The 19246-nt window shown below is 35.3% G+C and overlaps 1 protein-coding gene and 1 pseudogene across 1 annotated transcript; both read left to right on the top strand.

Annotated features, from left to right (window-relative positions):
- The first annotated feature begins 5299 nt into the window (after positions 1 to 5299).
- LOC115967660 (UV-stimulated scaffold protein A homolog) lies at positions 5300 to 9137 on the top strand. The gene is made up of 3 exons (XM_031086803.1): positions 5300 to 5392; positions 6100 to 6597; positions 7069 to 9137. Exons 2-3 carry the CDS (start codon positions 6403 to 6405, stop codon positions 8836 to 8838), a joined length of 1965 nt encoding a protein of 654 aa, XP_030942663.1. The 5' UTR covers positions 5300 to 5392; positions 6100 to 6402; the 3' UTR covers positions 8839 to 9137.
- On the top strand, positions 6528 to 11936 carry LOC115967661 (annotated as a pseudogene).
- The last annotated feature ends 7310 nt before the right edge of the window (positions 11937 to 19246 follow it).

The following is a 19246-nucleotide window of genomic DNA, read 5'->3' as shown; positions in this document are numbered from 1 at the left end:
GCTACTTTATTCTATTTTACCATCCCAAAAAGTTACTTTATCAATTATACCATCTCATTTTACAATATTTGCAGCATCCCAAACTTTTATTTTCCTATTCTACTCATTAAAATAATATATCTACACAATAAAATAATATTTCCCCTAATCACCGTTATTTATTCTTTCTTTCTCCCAATCACCATCACAATAAAATATTAGTTTTTTTTTTTAGAATTGTGCTACAGTACTATAGCACTATTGCAAAAAAATTTGCAATACTTAGCAATAGCATTTTCCGATGCAATATATTTTGGGGCTTGAAATGCCAAATATCCCTTACATTTGGCATTAACATTCCCCAATGCTAATGCTCTAAGAAATTAAAAAAATGATGTTTTCTAGTTGCAGTTGTCTATTTTTAAAATAGTGGTGGCAAACTTATAATTAGACTAGTCACCCTAGTGAGATGAAGCCAAGTATGATTGCTTATCCACCCAATCAACCCAATTTACTACTTGATCCCAATCCAACCATTCACAGGTGGGTTAAAAAAAACAAAACAAAACAAAAGACACATATCAGGTTGACCATATAAACAAACTTAAGGTATGGTCAAATATTAGGTTTAGGTGAAATTTACCCATTAAACTAGACTCAACTCATTCTCAAAAAAAAAAAAAAAAAAAAAAAAAAAGGGACTCAATTGAAAACCAATACCCTGTAGTCCTCTCTCTCTCTCTCATTAATTTTTCTTAGATATGAGACTCTCATAAGCCATCGCTCATATCTGCTCAATGTCATTAACCTAAGGGTGTGTTTGTTTGGAGAGATTTTAAGGACAATGGAAAATTTAGGAGAGAAAAGTGGAGAGAAAAAAGTTTTAATAGGTGTTTGGTTGGGAGAGGGAGTGGAAAAGAATGTGGTGGGGTTAGGTGTTTTCTCCTTAGGTCTACCAAAAAGTTTTCTACACAAAATGAGGAGAAAACTAAGGGGAGAAGCTCACTAACATGAATTGCCCAAAATGCCCCTACACATCCTTCTTTGCTAACATTTTTTGTTTCTTCTCTATTACTAATCTACATGCACATTCACGTTGTTTTGGATTTTTTTGTTTTATCTCACTTTTTTTTTTTCTTTTCTTCTTTTGTTTTTATTACTTTTTTTCATAGTTCCTTTCTTTTTTTCTTTTTTTTTTTCTTTCTCTATTACTAATTTGCACACGTTCACATTATTTTGGGCATTTTTTTTTTTATCACTTTCTTCTATAGTTCCTTTCCTGTTGTTTTTTTTCCCCACCAATTTTTGGATTTGGCCTGTGCCTTTGAAATAATAATTTTTTTTTTTTTAAAGTGAAATGTCCATACATAATTTTTTAAATAAATAAATGCGTATAAAAAATTGTATTGCCTTTTGTTTTATTTAATAGGGACATAATTGTAAATTTATACAAATTTCATTTTTCATAGTTTTTTATCTCTCCACTTTTCCATCCTCTCAACTAAACATATATAAGAGAAAAATAAATCTTTTCTATTTTCCCAATTTTCTATCTTTTCCTAATTTTCTATTCTTCCACTTTTCCACCCTTCCAACTAAACGGATCCTAAGAGGCTAAGCTTTAAGATGATTGGTTATCCCTGATCACAACACACCATGAGGGCATCTCATTGCCGTTATAAAGTGTTTGTCCATGGCAAATACGAGTCACTGTCGCTACTCCTTCCCCCTCACCCTCTCTCCATTAATGGCTTAAATTAGCTATCTTCTTTGCTTCCCCATTGGCTTGGATCACTTGGTAAGGATGAGATCCTCTACAACATTGTGGACCACTAAACACAGTCAAATACTTTAGGTATTTTTATAATATGGTTAGCGAACACTCACTTGGTATGTCATGGGTAAGTAACTGATAATTTACTAGTTAGCAACAAACGACAAATAGTCAGACAGATCAGTTAGAATTGATTTTCTAGATGAAGAACCTGTCACTCCAAAACAATATCATTGGGTCATTAGAATCGTCACCCGTTTTCAATCCATTACTCAGATTTTACGGATTTGGTTTGGATAGCTTCGAGTTGAATGGATTTGTTGGGTACAATCTTCAAATACAAGTTAGAACTAAGGTCCGTTTGGTTGGAGGAGTGGGAAAGTGGGAGGATGGAAAATTAGTGGGAGGATAGAAAGGATTTAGTTTTCCCTCATATGTGTTTAGTTGGAGGGGTGGAAAAGTGGGAGGATGGAAAACTTTTTTGTTTGGTTGGAGAGAAAAATGGGAGGATGGAAAATGTAGTTTATATAAATTGACTATTATGTCTTTGTTATATAATATATAATAAGTGTGAAAGTGAGAGGGGTAGGTGAGTGTAATAAAGTAAGGGTATTTGTATAAATTACATCATTCAGCATCTTTTCCTCCTCATTTTTCTCCCAAATTGGAAGGATAAAAAAATGTGGGCCTGGAGGGATTATTTTCCTCTTCATTTTTTGTTTCTCTTGTTTTTTCTCCTGAACTAAACAGTGGAAAATGCCATTTTCCATTCTATTTTCCTCTCTCTATTTTCTATCCTCCTTGTTTTCACCCCAACCAAACATACCCTTAGACAACCCAAAATTAAGAATAAGTTTCTCTTCAAGTTAGTTTGGAAAGAAATTCTTCAAATTTCTCATATATCTCCTTTTTAGGTGTGAATTTTGAAAATCTAAGCGTTAAATTTCATGTTCTTTATATTTTTAATATGCATATTAAATTTTATTTAAATCGGATGTCATTTATTATTCGATCAAAAAACTTATTTTTTATACACAATTTAAAATCACAAAAATTTGAAATTTTAACATTTCTTTGATGACATAGCAATTGATTTTTTATTTTCTTAAAATTTTGCAAACATGAAGAATATAATAAGAATATGCAATTCAATGGTTAGATTTTCAAAAATTACATTCAATATAAAAATATACGAGGAGTTTAAAGTGTTCAAAGAGAAATTTTATTCAAAAATTAAAAGTTCCTAACAAAAAGCCTAGCTCATTTGTTCATACAAAAAAAAAAAAAAAAAAAAAATCCACAAAGACAATATCCAAGACTATTTTTGTAAAAAAAGAAAATAAAAGAAAAGGGCAATATCCAAGACCAAGACTACCCACCCTTTAGGATTCTCAGGAATGTTTAAAGATTCCCATGCTTGGTTGCAAATCACGCTAGGAAATCAGATGCCAGAAGAATCTAGATTCCCCATTTAAGCCCCCCTTAGTAGGAATGTGGATTCCCTTTAAAATAGGTGGGTATCCAGATTCTCAAGCTTAACGGTCTATTTGAATTAAGGGAGAATGAAGGAGAGTAGGGTAGAGTAAAGTAGATTTAGTTAACTTATTTTTAGCCAACACTACTCTATTCCCCTCCATTCCCCCTCCTTCCCCACCCCCCCCATCCAAACAGACCATAAAGGAAATTGTATTTTTTATAAATTGACAATTTTAACCATTTTTCCTTATCATTTAAGCAATTAAGATAAATATAAATCAAACCATCAATGTTTTTTCCCTTGTCTTTATCTTTTTCCGCCAAAACAACATAAACAAGATAGACAACTTTGTTGATATATTCTTTAACAAAGTTCTATTTAGGTTTTACGTGTGAAAAAAAAAAAAAAAAGGTTTGAAGGGGACTGTCCATTATTGCTAGGTATTCACTTTTACTATTGTGTATGTGTTGCTCAACAAATTATTAATGGATTTATTTTTATGAAAATTTGTTAATGTATCTATTCGTATCTCAGATATTGGTTTTTTTTAGTTGCTAGAAATATAGATCTGGATTGGTGGCTTCATTTGGTTTATTTTTTATTTTTTATTTTTTATTTATTTTTTTATTTTTTTTTTATAGATTAATGGATTTGTTTCTAGATTCATATGTTACAGTACATGTCAATAATTTGTATCATATTTGGTGCTTTTGATGTTTGTTATACAATGATACAAATGTGTAGATTTTTAATTTTAACAACCCATCATATTTGTATGCGTGTTTTTTGGATTTTGAAATGTATTGGAAGGTCTTGGATTTTGAAACGTATTGGATTTTTAAGTTTATATTTTGTTTTTCATTATTTATTTAGAGGAATATATATATTTTTTTTAAAAGACTTGATAGTTCACATTCAAATCTAAGGATAAAATAGGAAAAATTAAATAATTTATTTAAGATTCTTGGAAATAAACAAAATATTATCATCTCACATTCTTAGGAATCTTAAGAGATTCCCAATGAAACCAAACATAAGAATAATTACATTTCTAGATATCCAGATTGCAAAAATCACATTTCCAAGATTTTGGATGCCAAGAGTAATGTGGATTTTCCGGGATTTTTTTTGAAAATAACTATAAAAGCCAAACAATTTTGTTAGTTAGCACAATTTTGAAATTATTTGGGTATCTAACAACTCGAGACCAAAGAACTCGATTTTGGAATGCTAAATTGACTACATTGAACTCGATTTCAACATCGTCTACAACTGATGTGGGTACTCAGTCCATGTAGGCATCGAACTCGAGTCAAATGGACTCGAGTTCTATCAAATGAACTCAAGTCAAATGGACTCGATTTAGTTTTGCTTCAACAATTGGACACGAACTTCCTTGTTCTTCCAAGTCCCAAAAACCCATGAACAAAACCAAATACAAAACCCAAAACAAATACCTGATCGGATCGGATTTCCCTCGCCTGAAGCTTTCGCGGTCATTGCATGAAGCTTTCGCCGCCTAGGTTTAGTTAGAATCGTCGCTTGGGTTGCTTTTCCTCTAGCAAGATCTTCTCTAGACTCCAACGTGTTCTTCTCCTCCACTGGAGTGGCAGCAACATCATCGGAGCGGCGGTGAGAAACCACACCCACATTAAGTCTGACGTGTTCAGCCATTGCCTAAAACATTCGCCACATGGGTTGCTTCGTTATTGCTTCTTTGGTGCTTTATTGTTGCTTCGTTATTGTTGGGTACCGAAATCAAGTGTTACAAACTCAATTTTCTGGGTACCGAAATCGAGCGTTACAAACTCAATTTTCATGCCTACGTGGACAAATTTTCACATCAGCTACAGCACAACGTTGAAATCGAGTTCAATATACTTGATTTGCATTCCAAAATTGAGTCATTTGGTCTCGAGTTGTTAAATCTCCAAATAGTATCAAAACTGTGCTAACTAACAAAATAGTTTGGTTTTCATAGTTATTTAAAAAAAAAAAAAAAAACTGATTCCCCATATTAAACGCCATATAATCGTATTATATACTTCAATATTATAAAAGGCCCTCTTCAAAAACCGTAGTTTCTGTTTGTCTTTCCCCCCACACACGCAATGGGCTAACTACTCTGCCAAGGCGAGAGCAGGAGTTGATCCTACATGAAGGTCAGTGCTCCAAAGCCTTTGTCGTCGTCATCATCATCATCTACGCTTTTTTTTTTTTTTTTCTTTTAAATTTAATTTTTCCTAAATTTTTAATGTGACAAAAAAAAAAAAAAAATTGAAATCCCTGCAGTTCAACATCGCAAACCCTAACACTGAGTGCTAGAAAAGATGCCCAGTTAAATCGTATACGTATATATATATATATAAAAGCAGAAGCTGAGAGATAGTAAAATCCTATAATTAAGGCCTATTTTGACAAGTAGGAAAGATGCCCACATAGATTTCTGCCACCAAGGCAGTTTAGAGTCACAAGAGAATGATCGTTACATCGTTTGAAGATTCTTTTAGTCTTTATGATTTCATGAAAATTTCAAATAGATCTTTTTATTATTACATGCCGAAAGTTTCATGAAATCATGGGTTTTTATATGTCATACTTTTAGTCTTTATATGTTATTTTTGGGTTTTTTCCCCTCTGAATGATTTTTTAATTCATATTGTTTGCGTCTCATGTTTTTTTCTTCTTTTTTTTTTGCCGATAATAAGAGAAAAGAAATAAATTTCAAGAAATCCTTTTGATCTAATTGTTTGTTTTATATTGAATTTTCAAAATTTTTTGGAAAAAAGGCAAATAAATTATTTTCATCCCTAAAGTTTACTTGAAGTTCATCTTTCACCTGTTAACTTCTATTTCTATATTATGGCAGCCCCGCTAACTGCAATGCTGAACGGAGAGAACCTTTTGGTTGAAGTCTAGTATGTCTTCTTTTCTTGGTTTGTATGGAATTGGACTTTTATTAATATACCATAAACTTGCTGTATCTATTCTCTCTCTCTCTTCCTGGGAATTTCAGATTTTAGATAAAGGCATTAGATTTTCATAGGAATTGAAACCTTATGGAATATGTTAGTGTATTTGGTCAGATATTTTCAAATCTTAGCATCTATCTAGAGGTGGTTTCTTTGAATAGAAGGGTACCCCGTGCATAGCACGGGTATTAGGCTAGTAAATGATAATGGAAGAGGGGAGAGAGAAAGGAGGAGGGAAGGTGTTGAGTCTGATAGAGAAGGCGACCAACTCCACGGCTGCTGAGGTGGACCCACGTCTCCTTAAGGCCATAAAATCCGTAGTCCGCTATTCGGATATGGAACTACGACTTGCTGCCAATACCCTTTTGGATCTCATGAAGCGCGATCATTCTCAGGTATGTTTTTATTTTGTTCTTTCTTTCTTTTTTCTCACTAATTTATATTACTTTTTATTTGATTATTTTAATGAATTTATATTATTACATGCTCAAGTAGCTTGCAGGCGGTTTTAATTTGATTAAGATAGATTTAAATTAATTTTCTGAATTCTGATATTTACTTATGTTGAGGTGAGGTATCATCCCTGATTAGGCTGGCCTTGCTATATAATCTGTTAAGGAAAAGAATAGATTAGATACATAATCTATTAATGAAAATAATTTATGTGACCAATCCTTACCAAATGATCCATAGTTGACCCTTAAAATTTGGGGCTAAAGCTTCTTGGTTGTTGTTATTGATGTGGGTTTTTTTTCACTTTCGTTTTTACGATGATTATTAGGGAAGGGGGTGATTTGTTGGTTTATTAGTGGGTTTTAGTTTAACATTTTGGTAATGAATTGAATTTCAATATTTGATTGGTACAGGTAAGGTACCTAACACTCCTAATAATTGACGAACTGTTCATGCGTTCAAAGCTTTTCAGAAGCATTCTTGTTGACAACTTGGATCAGTTGCTGAGTTTGAGTGTTGGGTTCAGAAGAACTCTGCCTCTCCCAGCTCCTCCTGCTGTCGCTTCTATTTTGCGCTCTAAGGCAATCGAATTCTTGGAGAAGTGGAACTCTTCCTTTGGGATTCATTACAGGCAGCTCAGATTAGGGTTTGATTACCTTAAAAACACCCTCAAGTTGCAGTTTCCTAATCTACAGGCCAATGCAGCTCGGATTCAGCAGGAGAGAGCAGAACGGGAAAGGCGGTCAAGAGAGATTTTGCTAAAGAAATTTGAAATGTTCAAGGACAATTTCTCATCTATTAAGGAAGAGATCATGTCTACCATTGACGAGATTGGGGAATGCTTAGACATAGTCCGTACAAATGAGGAATTTATGCCTCTGCCTCCTGCAGATGATGAATATTTCGAAGAGTTTCGTTCTTCTGAACTGCTGCAAATCCGTCTCAACACTTTAAAAGAAGGGGAAAAGGTTCACGAGAACAGTGACAATAAAGTGGTTTTTGATGCATTAAGGGAGCTGTACAAGCTTCTAGAGACAAAGCATTTGGTTGCAGTTCAAGAATGGATCTCTGTTCTTCTAAGGGTTGAAGTGGCAGACAACAGGTTCAGAGATTCCGCTTTAAAGGAGTTAATTGATATCCAAAATCGTCTCAAATCAGTGAAGAAGAAGTGTGAAGAATCAGGTTGTGCTCTTCCAAACACTGCAAATCGTGATGGAGAAGAAGATGATTTCTGGGAGGAGGGTAAGATTGGATCACTTGAGAGTGAGAGATCTACTGTGCCCAATAAGCAAGATGAAGCTTTTTCCATGAAAGTAACACCTAATAAGTTCAAAAATAGAACTCCTGAAAGCAGTAAAAAAGATTGTAATGACAATGAGATTCTCAGTGCTGAAGGCGGTGAAACCAATTTGGACCCATTAAGAAGTAAGCTTCTGGCTGAAGCTCCTGTGATGAATTGGGGTTCTTTCTTGGATAACTGGGGTTCAAACAGGAAGGTTTTGACTAACCAGCGGGGATTGGAGCTTGAAAGTCACTGGGGTAGGGTGGATTATGACACGGTTATTCCAGCTGAGAAAATGCCTGAACTGAATGTACATGCAACTCTTTATGAAGAGCAGCAAACTGACATTCAACCCTGCAGGGCTCCTTTGAGCAAAGGGGGGCTTTGTCAGAGAAGAGACCTGAGAGTTTGTCCATTTCATGGACCTATTATACCTCGAGATGATGAAGGAAAGCCACTCAATCAGAACTCTTTAAAAGAAGAGATATCTCTTGATTTGGGGATTGATTCCATTGAGCAGTTAGCAAAACAAGCTGTGAAGAATGTTCGTGCGAGAGATAAAGAAGTATCAAATAAGAGAGAAATTGATAAAAAGTCACTGAAGCGTGCAAAACTTGCAAAAATTCGGGAGCACAATGAAACAGTTCTAAGGGATGCTGCCTTGACATCAACTTCAAGATCTGCATCTATTGGAGAAGATATGGGGGTGGCTGATGGTGAGAAACCGTCAGCCAGAAACAAGAAGGAAACACTCTCATCCATGCTGCACAAGAAAGTGACACCAAAAGATAGGATAGCTCAGAGGCTTTTGAATTCACGGGCAAAGGATTCAACAACAAGACAGCTCACATTGGGTGAAGATGCAAATTACCGAGAAGCCTTCCCAAATCAATGGCAATGAAAATTTCCTTTTTAGGCTTTTGAGTACTTCAGAGGAATCAGAATTTCACAGATGCACATGTTGGTAACATGGCACCAGATTCAGATATATTAGTGGAGACTTTTGGTGTTTTTCTCACAACTGATTGCACCCAGGGATAGTGAATGATGGAGAGGATCTCTCCTTATCAATTTTGTATTCTATCATTCTATGTAGATATCTTGTTTATTTTTTCATTGTTTAAATATTTGTGAAATATTTGTATATATTTGAGGTGAATAATGAGTTGGATTGAAAATTATTAATTTTCTACGAAATTTTTATGAATTCCAAATCTGTTATATATTTTATTTTGATCTCTAGCCATTTCAATTGTGTCTCAAATTTGTTAGTTCAAATCAAATGGTTCTTGTAAGTTCAGCAGTCAGGGAATTTCAGAATGTTAGATGAAAATCCAAAATAATATATTGAAATTTGAAACCCTATATTTATTGACACTGTTTTGTTATGAAAATCTTTGTTTTCCCCCGTTCTTTTTGGTAGGAAATTATTTAGTTTCATCTGCTTGTATGGATAATGTTTGAGTTCCATTTGCTTTAAGCAATGAATTCACACGTACAAAATCTTTTTATTTTATAATTCAATAAAAGAAGACCCCGCCTTTTGTCACTGATGGTCGCTTGTGATATATTGTAACATTAATTATGCAGTTAAGAGTCCTTTTCTTCAAGAACTTCAATTTTTATATGATATAGACCTCATTTTTCCGAATTGGTGAATAGTTGGAAGTTGAGATTCTTTGTTGGGTTGTATTTTTTAAGCCTTTTATTATGTATTCGAGTCATGCTGGGTTAAACAAGTTCTCTGTGATATGTGGTAGTGCCAGGAATGGCTTTGCCAATTTGTCTCACACAAGGTCATTTTCCCCTACCTAGTTGCATGTAATGCCTTTTCTTTGCAAATAGTGGGAAAGAAAATTAAGACTATGTACCGTGCATCTTTATATCATTAGTGGATCTGTGTCAACATTATTATTACCAAGTGAATGACATGATTATGCACTATTTGGTTTCATCATATGAATGACAAAAATACTGCCACCTTTGTGTAATGACATGTAATATGAAGTAATGAACTTGATGTATATAGAAATTCATTGCTCTCTCAAGATATCTTCAAAAGTGATTGAATGCTTTCTGAAAGATTATGATTGCTTATGTAAAACTCTTTTACAGCTGGGCATTTTTTACAAGAGAATCTCAAAGGAGGTCAGTGGAGATTCTTTGGGTGAGGTAAGCTCTTCCTAACCCTGTTAGATTAGTATTTGTACCTCACAGTGACACAGATCTTTGATATATTCACCTTAATAGACATGTTTTGTTTGACAGGAGTTCAAGGGCTATGTTTCAAAATCATGGGAGGTTGTGACAAGCAAGGATTCCCAATGAAGCAGGGAGTCCTGACTCCTGGTCGTGTTCGTCTCTTGCTTCATAGGGGTGGGTGAAATGTTCATGGTCTTGCATAGCATCTAATTCTCATTTTTATATATTATGGCTTTTGAAATGAGTATTCAACATCCCTCCTGCCATAACAGATTCATTTTTGAGCTATTTTTCACTCATCTTTTGGTTGCGACCTTTCTTTTTTATTTTATGTGATGATTTTATTGTTTAATGACATGACTTTGCCTTGAATTGGGTTGTAAATTTGAAAGGATTGATGTCTTGTAATTGGTCTCTTATTGCTCCCTCATTTGTTTGTCTCCATATGGGCCTTTAGAAGCCTTATTAGCTCAACTTTCTGTTGGCTTAGCTTGTATTGCCATTTCACTTTCTCACAAAGGAATTATAACATTACCTTTTATTTATACAGGCACCTCGTGCTTCCGTGGTTATGGAAGACGCAATGGAGAGAGGAGGAAGTTAGTTCATGAATGCATTGTTAGTTAAGATATCTCTGTTTTGAACTTGGTTATTGTGAAGAAGGGTGAGAATGATCTGCTTGGATTAACTGATACTGAAAAACCAAGGATGAGGGGTCCAAAGAGGGCACCCAAGATTCGCAAGCTTTTCAGCCACTCCAAGGAGGATGATGTGCAGAAATATGTGAACACCTACTGTCAAACCTTCACAACAAAAGCTGGTACAGTGGCTTGCCTAATTTTAAATATACATACATATATATGTATATATTAATTAATTAATATTTCTTTGGCTTAGTTGCTGCTTTATTTTATTCTTTATTTGATATTTTAGGCCTTTAACACAAAAATTAATCTAACCAATGCTAGGCATGTGCAGATGATTTTAGTCTGAAGAAATCTTATTTTATTTTATTTTTTTAATATAAATTAAGTATTTTGGCTATGGGAAATGATTTTGATGTCTCTTTTTAGTGAGTTTTATATTGCCTTGAGGCTAAATAACGCGTAAAATAATGAAGCCTTGCCTATTTATATTCCCAATGGCAATTAGTTCTCCCTTATGTAGGCATAAATTATGAGTCACCTTGAAATCTACTTGATTATTGTGAGAAGTGATTGGTTGCAATAGTCATTGTGCTATCGGAAAGTTTTCTTGACTAACATACCAACATTCTTGTTAAGGTTGCTAAAGGATGGAAGTTAGGAGTGGAGGGGAGTTAAGAAGGGGGCTGAGGGTTGGTAGTTAGAATCATAGTTGATATGACTGTAAATAACTATAACTATTGATTTGGTTGGCAGGGAAGGAAGTCAGTAAAGCTCCAAAGATACATAGGTTGGTGACTCCATTGACACTCCAAAGGAAGCGTACTAGGATTACAGAGGAGAAGAGAAGAGTCGCAAAGTCCAAAGCAGTTGCAGCTGACTATCAGAAACTTCTTGCCACGAAGGAGCAGTGAGAACGTCGTAGTGGGAGCTTAGCAGAAAGGAGATCCAAGCATTTTGCTGCTTCTAAGCCATCTTCTGCTGCATAGGCAGGATATGAGATTTGGTGAAGGTCTTCAGTTCTAAGTTTTTGGTAGTTTTACATGGTAATGTTTGTTTTCTGGTAATATTAATGCATTTTGTCATTCTCTCACTCTGAGAGTTGGTTTGATATTTCATGCATGTTTGTCATTTCAATTCATTAAAAAGTGGTTGACTCAAGTTCTTGCATTTATTGTTGTGGATGTGCTTTTTTTTTTTTTTTTTTTCCTTCCTTTGGAATTTTCTGGTCAAAAGTAAATATCTGGTAAATGGATGGTGGTTAATAGTTTTTCTTTTTCATTCACACATCCTTTAAAAGAGTATGCTTTCGAAACTTTGTTGATTATTCTTGAACTTTTTTATCTCCACTGATAAGGGATGTGTATGCCTTAATTAGATGATTTTAACGATTCCCAAGATTCAGTATGGACTTTGGAGATGGGTATGACTTGATATCAGAGTCAAAATGATAAAAGAACCCTATAGAAATACAATAAAAAAGACGAAGAAGAAATCAGCAATATGTTAAAAGTGTCAAAAAGTTGGACATTGTAGATCCAGTTGTAAAGGATTTATTTAAAAAATGTATCAAGGAATTGAAAAAAAAAAATTGTTAAGCTTATTAGATAACTCAAGTGAAGACGAAGTTATAGGGACGAAGATATTCAATATGATCAATTGTTTGAAATACAAGAAAGCGGTTGATATTTCAGAACATCCATTGAATCTTCTTAGGAGCACAAGTGATGTCGAAACTCGATTCTTGTAAATATGATTTATTTACCATTTAAGTATAAATTTAAGAAGTATTCCATTAAATTTTATAAACCCAAAGAAAATCACAAAAAGTGACTCTCTTTCCCATAGATCAAACTACACATGCCTTAATATATGAGTACTTTTAACTCTCTCAAAATAAAGAAAGAAAAGTAATGAATACCATATTTATGTCATTATAAATACTCACGAATTACAAATATGATTGATAGGAATTAAAAAGTTCTTAAGAGAATTAAGAAAAGAAGAACAAAGTTTCCGGAGATAAGGAAGAATAGAGAGATTAGGAGAGAAGAGAATTAGGGAGAGGATATTAAGAAAAATTCTGTATTCATTCCAAAAGCTGACTCTACATTCTTGTTTTCCCCTTTTATAGGTACTAGCTAATTACAATACATTCCCAATCTTAACTACCAATAACTAACTTGCCTCAACATAACAACTAATTGCACAGCTCAACAACTAACGGCACATAACAGCTAACTGCACATTAACTAATTTGACAGCTAATCATTGCCACATCAGCATTACTCTAACCACTAGAACCATACACAGTCTTTATTCTTATCATTCCCTTCCCCTTAGAAAGACCTTGCCCATAAATTGATATTGGAGGTTGTAGAGTGACTTCCAAGTAGCATTCTCTGGAGATTGACCATGCCATTGAACAAAGACTTCAGTGATAGTCCTAGTTCTTAGTTGCTTAAACCTATGTTGAAGTACTACAATAGGTTTTGGATTAAGGACACCAGTAGATGTTACAGGAGGAAGGGATGGAACTGGAACTACATTCGAACCCAACTTAAGCTTTAAGCGAGACACATGAAATGTTGGGTGAAGTAGTCAATCATTAGGCAGGGCGAGCTTATAAGCCACCTGGCCAACCTTTTGCAGAATCTAAAAGGGCCCAAAATACCTAGGAAAGAGCTTATTGAACCCCTTAAGTCTGAGAGGATGCTGTCTATAAGGCTGAAGTTTAAGATAAACCCAATCACCAACATTAAAACACTTGCAAGCTCTATGTTGATTAGTTTGAGATTTCATTCTGGCTTGAGCAGACTCCAAATTCTGTTTCAGAAGAGAGATAAGGTCCTGTCTGGTTTGTAGTAGCTGGTCCACTGCAGCCACTTAGGTTGCACCAGGAATATAGTCCAACAATTTAGGAGGATGAGTACAATAAAAAGCCTCAAAGGGGATTAGCTTAGTAGAAGTATGAAAATTGGTGTTAAACCAATATTCAGCCTAGAGTGAAGCCAATCAGCCCAATCATTAGGTTTGTCACCAACAAAGGCTCAAAGATATTGCTCTAAACTCCTATGAACCACTTCAGTTTGGCCATTAGATTGAGGATGGTATGCTGAGGACATGGCTAATTTAGTTCCTTGCAACTTGAATAACTCTTGCAAAAAATGAGCTGTAAAAACAACATCCCTGTCACTAACAATGGATTTAGGCAAACCATGGAGTTTGAACACCTCTTTCATGAAAACTGCAGCTACCTTATCAGCTGTGTAAGGATGAGATAAGGGAATGAAATGGACAAACTTAGTGTGCGTTTGGCTCCAAATTAAAAAGCCAGCTTATTTTTGGTACTATTCATGGGCTCCACTACACTTTTTGGTACTATTCATAGGTCATACTGTCCTATTTCAGCTAACTTTTATCTTTATCTACAACATTTTCAGCAAAAAGTTTTCAGTTTTAGCAAAATAAGCGGATTCCAAATAGACCCTTAGTTAATCTGTCAACCATCACAAATACCACATCATATCCATGAGATTTAGGTAAGCCCTCAATAAAGTCCATATTGATATCAAACCAAGGTCTGTTAGGAATAGGAAGAGGTTGCAATAGACTAGCAGACATAGAAGTGTCCACTTTGACTCTCTGACATACATCACAACATTGGATATGAGATTTGACATCCTTAACCATTCCTTTCCAAAAGAAGTCTTGCTTAACCCTGTGTAATGTCTTAAGATAACCAGAGTGACCACCAGAAGGAGAATTATGAATATGCTGTAATACCAATGGTTTTAAAGGTGAATTATTGCTGAGGAAGACGTGACCCTTGTAAAAAAGAACCCCATTATGAAGAGAAAAACCAGCTGGTGCAAAACCACCATTGGCAAGAGAAACAAATAATTGCTGATACTCAGGGTCTTGGGTGTAGCTATCTTTAAGAATGTCTAGCCAACAAGGACAAGGAAATGGAAAAAAAAAAAAAAAAAAAGAAGCAGTAGAATCTGCAAGTGTTGAATTTGAAGCACTAGAAATAGTAGTGCTAAGTGTTGAATCTGAAGCACCAGAAGTATCAGTGCTAGAATTTGAGTCCTCCAACCTTCTAAAAAGGGCATTGGTATCCCTATTTTCCCTCTCTTGCTTATATTCAACCAAAAAAGAATACTCCAACAACTTAGTGATCCACTTCTGTTGTGCAGGTGTACCAACCCTTTGCTCTAGAAGGAACTTAAGGTTTTGGTGATCAGTTTTGAGGATAAAAGGCTTTCCCACTAAATATGGCCTCCATTTCTTGATTGCCTTTACTAAAGCTAAGAATTCTTTTTCATAAGTAGATAGATGTAGGCTTCTACCTTTTAAGGACCTCACTATGATAAGCTAAGGGTCTGTTGTCCTGCATCAATACAGCACCTAACCCCATACCTGAGACATCACATTCTACCACAAAAGCCTTAGTAAAATTAGGTAATGCCAACACAGGTGGAGTAGACACAGCCACCTTAAGAGCTATGAAGGCCAATTCAGCCTGTGGAGACCACTAAAAAGCTTCTTTCTTAAGTAATGCAGTTAAGGGAGCTGCAATAAGCCTATAGTCCTTGATGAACTTCCTATAATACCCAGTCAAACCCAAAAACCCTTTCAAGGCTTTCACTGAGGTAGGAACAGGCCAATTTTGCATGGCTTTAGTTTTCTTGGGGTTAGTTCTAACCCCTTGACCTAAAATTAAATGCCCCAAATACTCCAGCTCTCCATACCTAAGCACACATTTGCTTTGTTTAGCATACAATTGGTTGTCAAGCAGCACAGTTAATACCACCCTCAAATGAGAAACACGCTCCTCTACAGAACTACTAAACACCAATATATCACCAAAGAATATTGATGAACCAGAAATTTATGGTCGTCATTACATGAAGATCGGTCGTTCACCTAGAGAAGATGTTACGCATTTATTGCACACATTGATAACGAAACGTAACGGACGAAGCAACGATCACAGAATGAGTTGTGATCTCCAGACAAAGATTCTGTAATGCACTAGCCATTAAGCATAAATGCAGCACATCATTGCCCATTAATGGGGCACATAACTATAAAAGAAAAAACAACAGAAGTTAAAGGTACACACAAATACTCTATGAAATTACTCTCGACTCGTTTTCTCTCTAAAATATTTCTCCCTTACTGACTTAAGCATCGGAGACGGTTTGGCTGATGCCACACCGGCGTGTAACTCTTCCCCTCAGTTCATTTCGCAGGATTCTCACCTACAGAGACGACCCCATTCACAGCATCGTCCATCCGCTACGATGAGGAGCTCAATTGTTATTTTTTGCATCATAAAATACAAAAACAAATTTCCTCAAATAAGGTTTGAACACTTTATTCATTAGTAACTGAAAGGTGGACGATGCATTAGTTAAGCCAAATGACATGACTAAGAACTCATAGTGCCCTTCATGTGTCCTAAAAGTAGTCTTATGGATATCACCTTCCTTCACTCTGATTTGATGGTAACTAGATTTGAGATCTAGCTTAGAAAAGATAACAACACCACACAATTCATCAAGCAATTCATCTATAACAAGAATAGGGTATTTATCCTTAATAGTGGCCTTATCCAAGGATCTATAGTCAATACACATACGCCAACTCTCATCAGCTTTCCTTACTAACAACACAGTTGATGAAAAAGGGCTATGGCTAATTCTAATATAGCTTGCTTCAAGTAAGTCATGTACAATTTTTCTCAATTTCAGTTTTTTGATAAAATGGATAACTGTAGGGCCTTTCACATATAGGTTTAGTATCTTCCTTTAAGACAATCTGGTGCTCATGGCCTTGAAGAGGAGGCAGAGTAGTAGGCACTTCAAAAACCTTGTTGAATTCTTGTAGTAAATCAGTAATGATCCCATGTGGTTGCACTGGTGTTGTGAAGTAGGACATGATATGATCTGCAGCAATAATCCTTTCTTGATAATTGGTTTAAAGAATTGATCAGCATTTTGAAGAGTAAGGCCTGAAGGTTGTAACCCTGTAAGAAAAATATCTTTTCCTCCAAGATTAAACTCCATTGTTAATTTCTTGAAATCCTATTGTATGGGTCCAAGAGTATATAACTACTGAGTACCAAGAACCACATCACAATCACCTAGGGATAAGACATTCAAATCAACCTGAAAGTCTTGACCCTAAATTCTGAGGTTAACATCATGGCAAGCACCCTGTGTTCTGAGCATATCACTAATAGTAACCTTTACAGTGAAACTGTCCTAAGTAGACAATGACAATTTCAAGGATAACCATAAAGAAGCATCCAAGAAATTGTGAGTACTACCACTGTCAATCAAGATGATCACATCTTGTTGATTAATTCGCCCCTATACTCTCATTGTACCTGGAGAGGGGCTTCCAAGTAAGGCATAGAGAGTCTACTGACCCATCTTCCAAAGGCACTTCTTGATCACTTCCCTAATTATACAGTTGAAACCCATCAATAAGGAAGATCTTTGGAGCCTTACATTGATGTCCCACATGCCATTTATCCTTACAATAGAAGCATTGTCCCTTCTTTCGATCCTCAACCTGCATAGAAGTAAGCTTCTAGACAGGGAGTTTGGTAGTCTTCATGTCATTCTTGATTGGTGGGGGACCCATAATTGAAGGTCTGGACACATCAACCCATGGTCTGACATTCTTCTTGCAAGCAAAAAGATATTCTTCTTGTATTTTGGCAAGGCCAAAAGCATAATTCAGATTTTGGGGATTTAACATTCTAATTGGCAATCAAATTTCATACTTTAATCCACTCAATAAACAACTGAGTCTATGTTTCTCAGATAGTTCCTTAATTCGATTAGACAACGCTTCAAATTGTCCTTTGTAAGTAGATATAGACCCCACTTGCTTCAATTTCGTTAGAGTTTCCATAGGATCATCATAAGCAGAAGATCTAAACCTCACATGCAATGCTCTAACAAAAGCCTTCTAACTATTAAATTGGCCAGCGTTCTTTGCATCTTGGAACCAAATCAAAGCCTCATTTTCCATATGATATGAAGCTAAGAGTATTATACAATTGGAAAAATTGGTTGGCCTTATAAATCCAACCCGATGGATTATCACCCTTAAACCTTGGAAACTCCAATCTCACAGCTTTAGGAATAGCTGCCAGAGTAGGATCTTGATGATTTGCCATCATTGGAGATGAAGTTCTTGGAGGAGATTTTGTTGGATATGTTTAAAATTTTTTAAACCCTTTTCTTAGAAGCCCAAGTGTGTGTTTAACTAGCCCAAGCCCATGATAAAGGAAGTCAGCCAACACATGGAGACTTAGCATAAACAAATCCCCAATATCATCTATTCCCTTTTATAAACTTCTGACCTGGGTAGCTCCGGTGTCAAAGGGATGAAATTCCTCAAATCACTCCTTTGTTGGTAGAATTTCCTAAGTCTATCATCCTTTTCTTTCCTTATTCACTCTTGCAAAAATTCATTACTTTCAACATCCAAAAAACTACTCGCTGCAGTTGGGGAATTTTCTATGGAAAGTAAATTGCAAATGGAGCTAGCCAATTGTGTAAGTGTGGTTAATTTTTTTTCTTAGCTCTCCTATATAATACTATCCCTAAAAAGGATCAACACAACCACTCTGATATTTTCTACTCTTACTATTATATTGGAAATTTTCTCTTTGGGCATTTGAGACGAGTTCGAAACTCTATTTGTGAGTGCACACTAACAGAGTTGCCATTGTATCCTAAAGAGCGACCGCCTGAGCCATATGTACCCTAGTGGAGGCGAAATCATTTCTTAAAGACAACAGATTTAGTTTTGTGCCTCGGCAATAATTTCTTGTTAAATTTGAATTCTATGTGCTTTTACTCTTATTGATTTTATTAAGGTGATCTTAGCATATTCTTGTCTTATTGTATTGTCATATTACTGATATTGCTTTATAACTCTGTTAATCAATTTGAGCAATCTTCCAAATTATTTTTCCAATAGATGTAGCCCTTTGTTGGCAACCATTACCAGCTTCTGAAATTCCTTGCACAGTTTCTGATAGGGCCTACAACATACTTGTGACTGCATCTAGCTTCTAATGAACTATACGAAATTCTTGGTCACGTTGCTCTACTGTCAATGACAAAACACTGATTTTTTCATTAAGAAAAGCAGAAGATCGAGTTTCTTCCATAGTGACAGAATTGGCTCTGATATCAAATTGATAGGAATTGACAAGTTCTTAAGAGAATTAGGAAAAGAAGAACAAAGTTTCCAGAGATAAGGAAGAATAGAGAGATTAGGAGGGAAGAGAATTAGGGAGAGGATATTAAGAAGAATTCTGTATTCATTCCAAAAGCTAACTCTACATTGTTGTTTTCCTCTTTTATAGGTACTAACTAATTACAATACATTCCCAATCTTAACTACCAGTAACTAACTTGCCTCAGCACAACA

Source organism: Quercus lobata, chromosome 11 (assembly GCF_001633185.2).
Source record: "Quercus lobata isolate SW786 chromosome 11, ValleyOak3.0 Primary Assembly, whole genome shotgun sequence".
In the NCBI taxonomy this organism is placed as follows: domain Eukaryota; kingdom Viridiplantae; phylum Streptophyta; class Magnoliopsida; order Fagales; family Fagaceae; genus Quercus; species Quercus lobata.
Note: the sequence above shows the minus strand (reverse complement) of the source record. Positions and strands in the feature narration are given on the sequence as shown.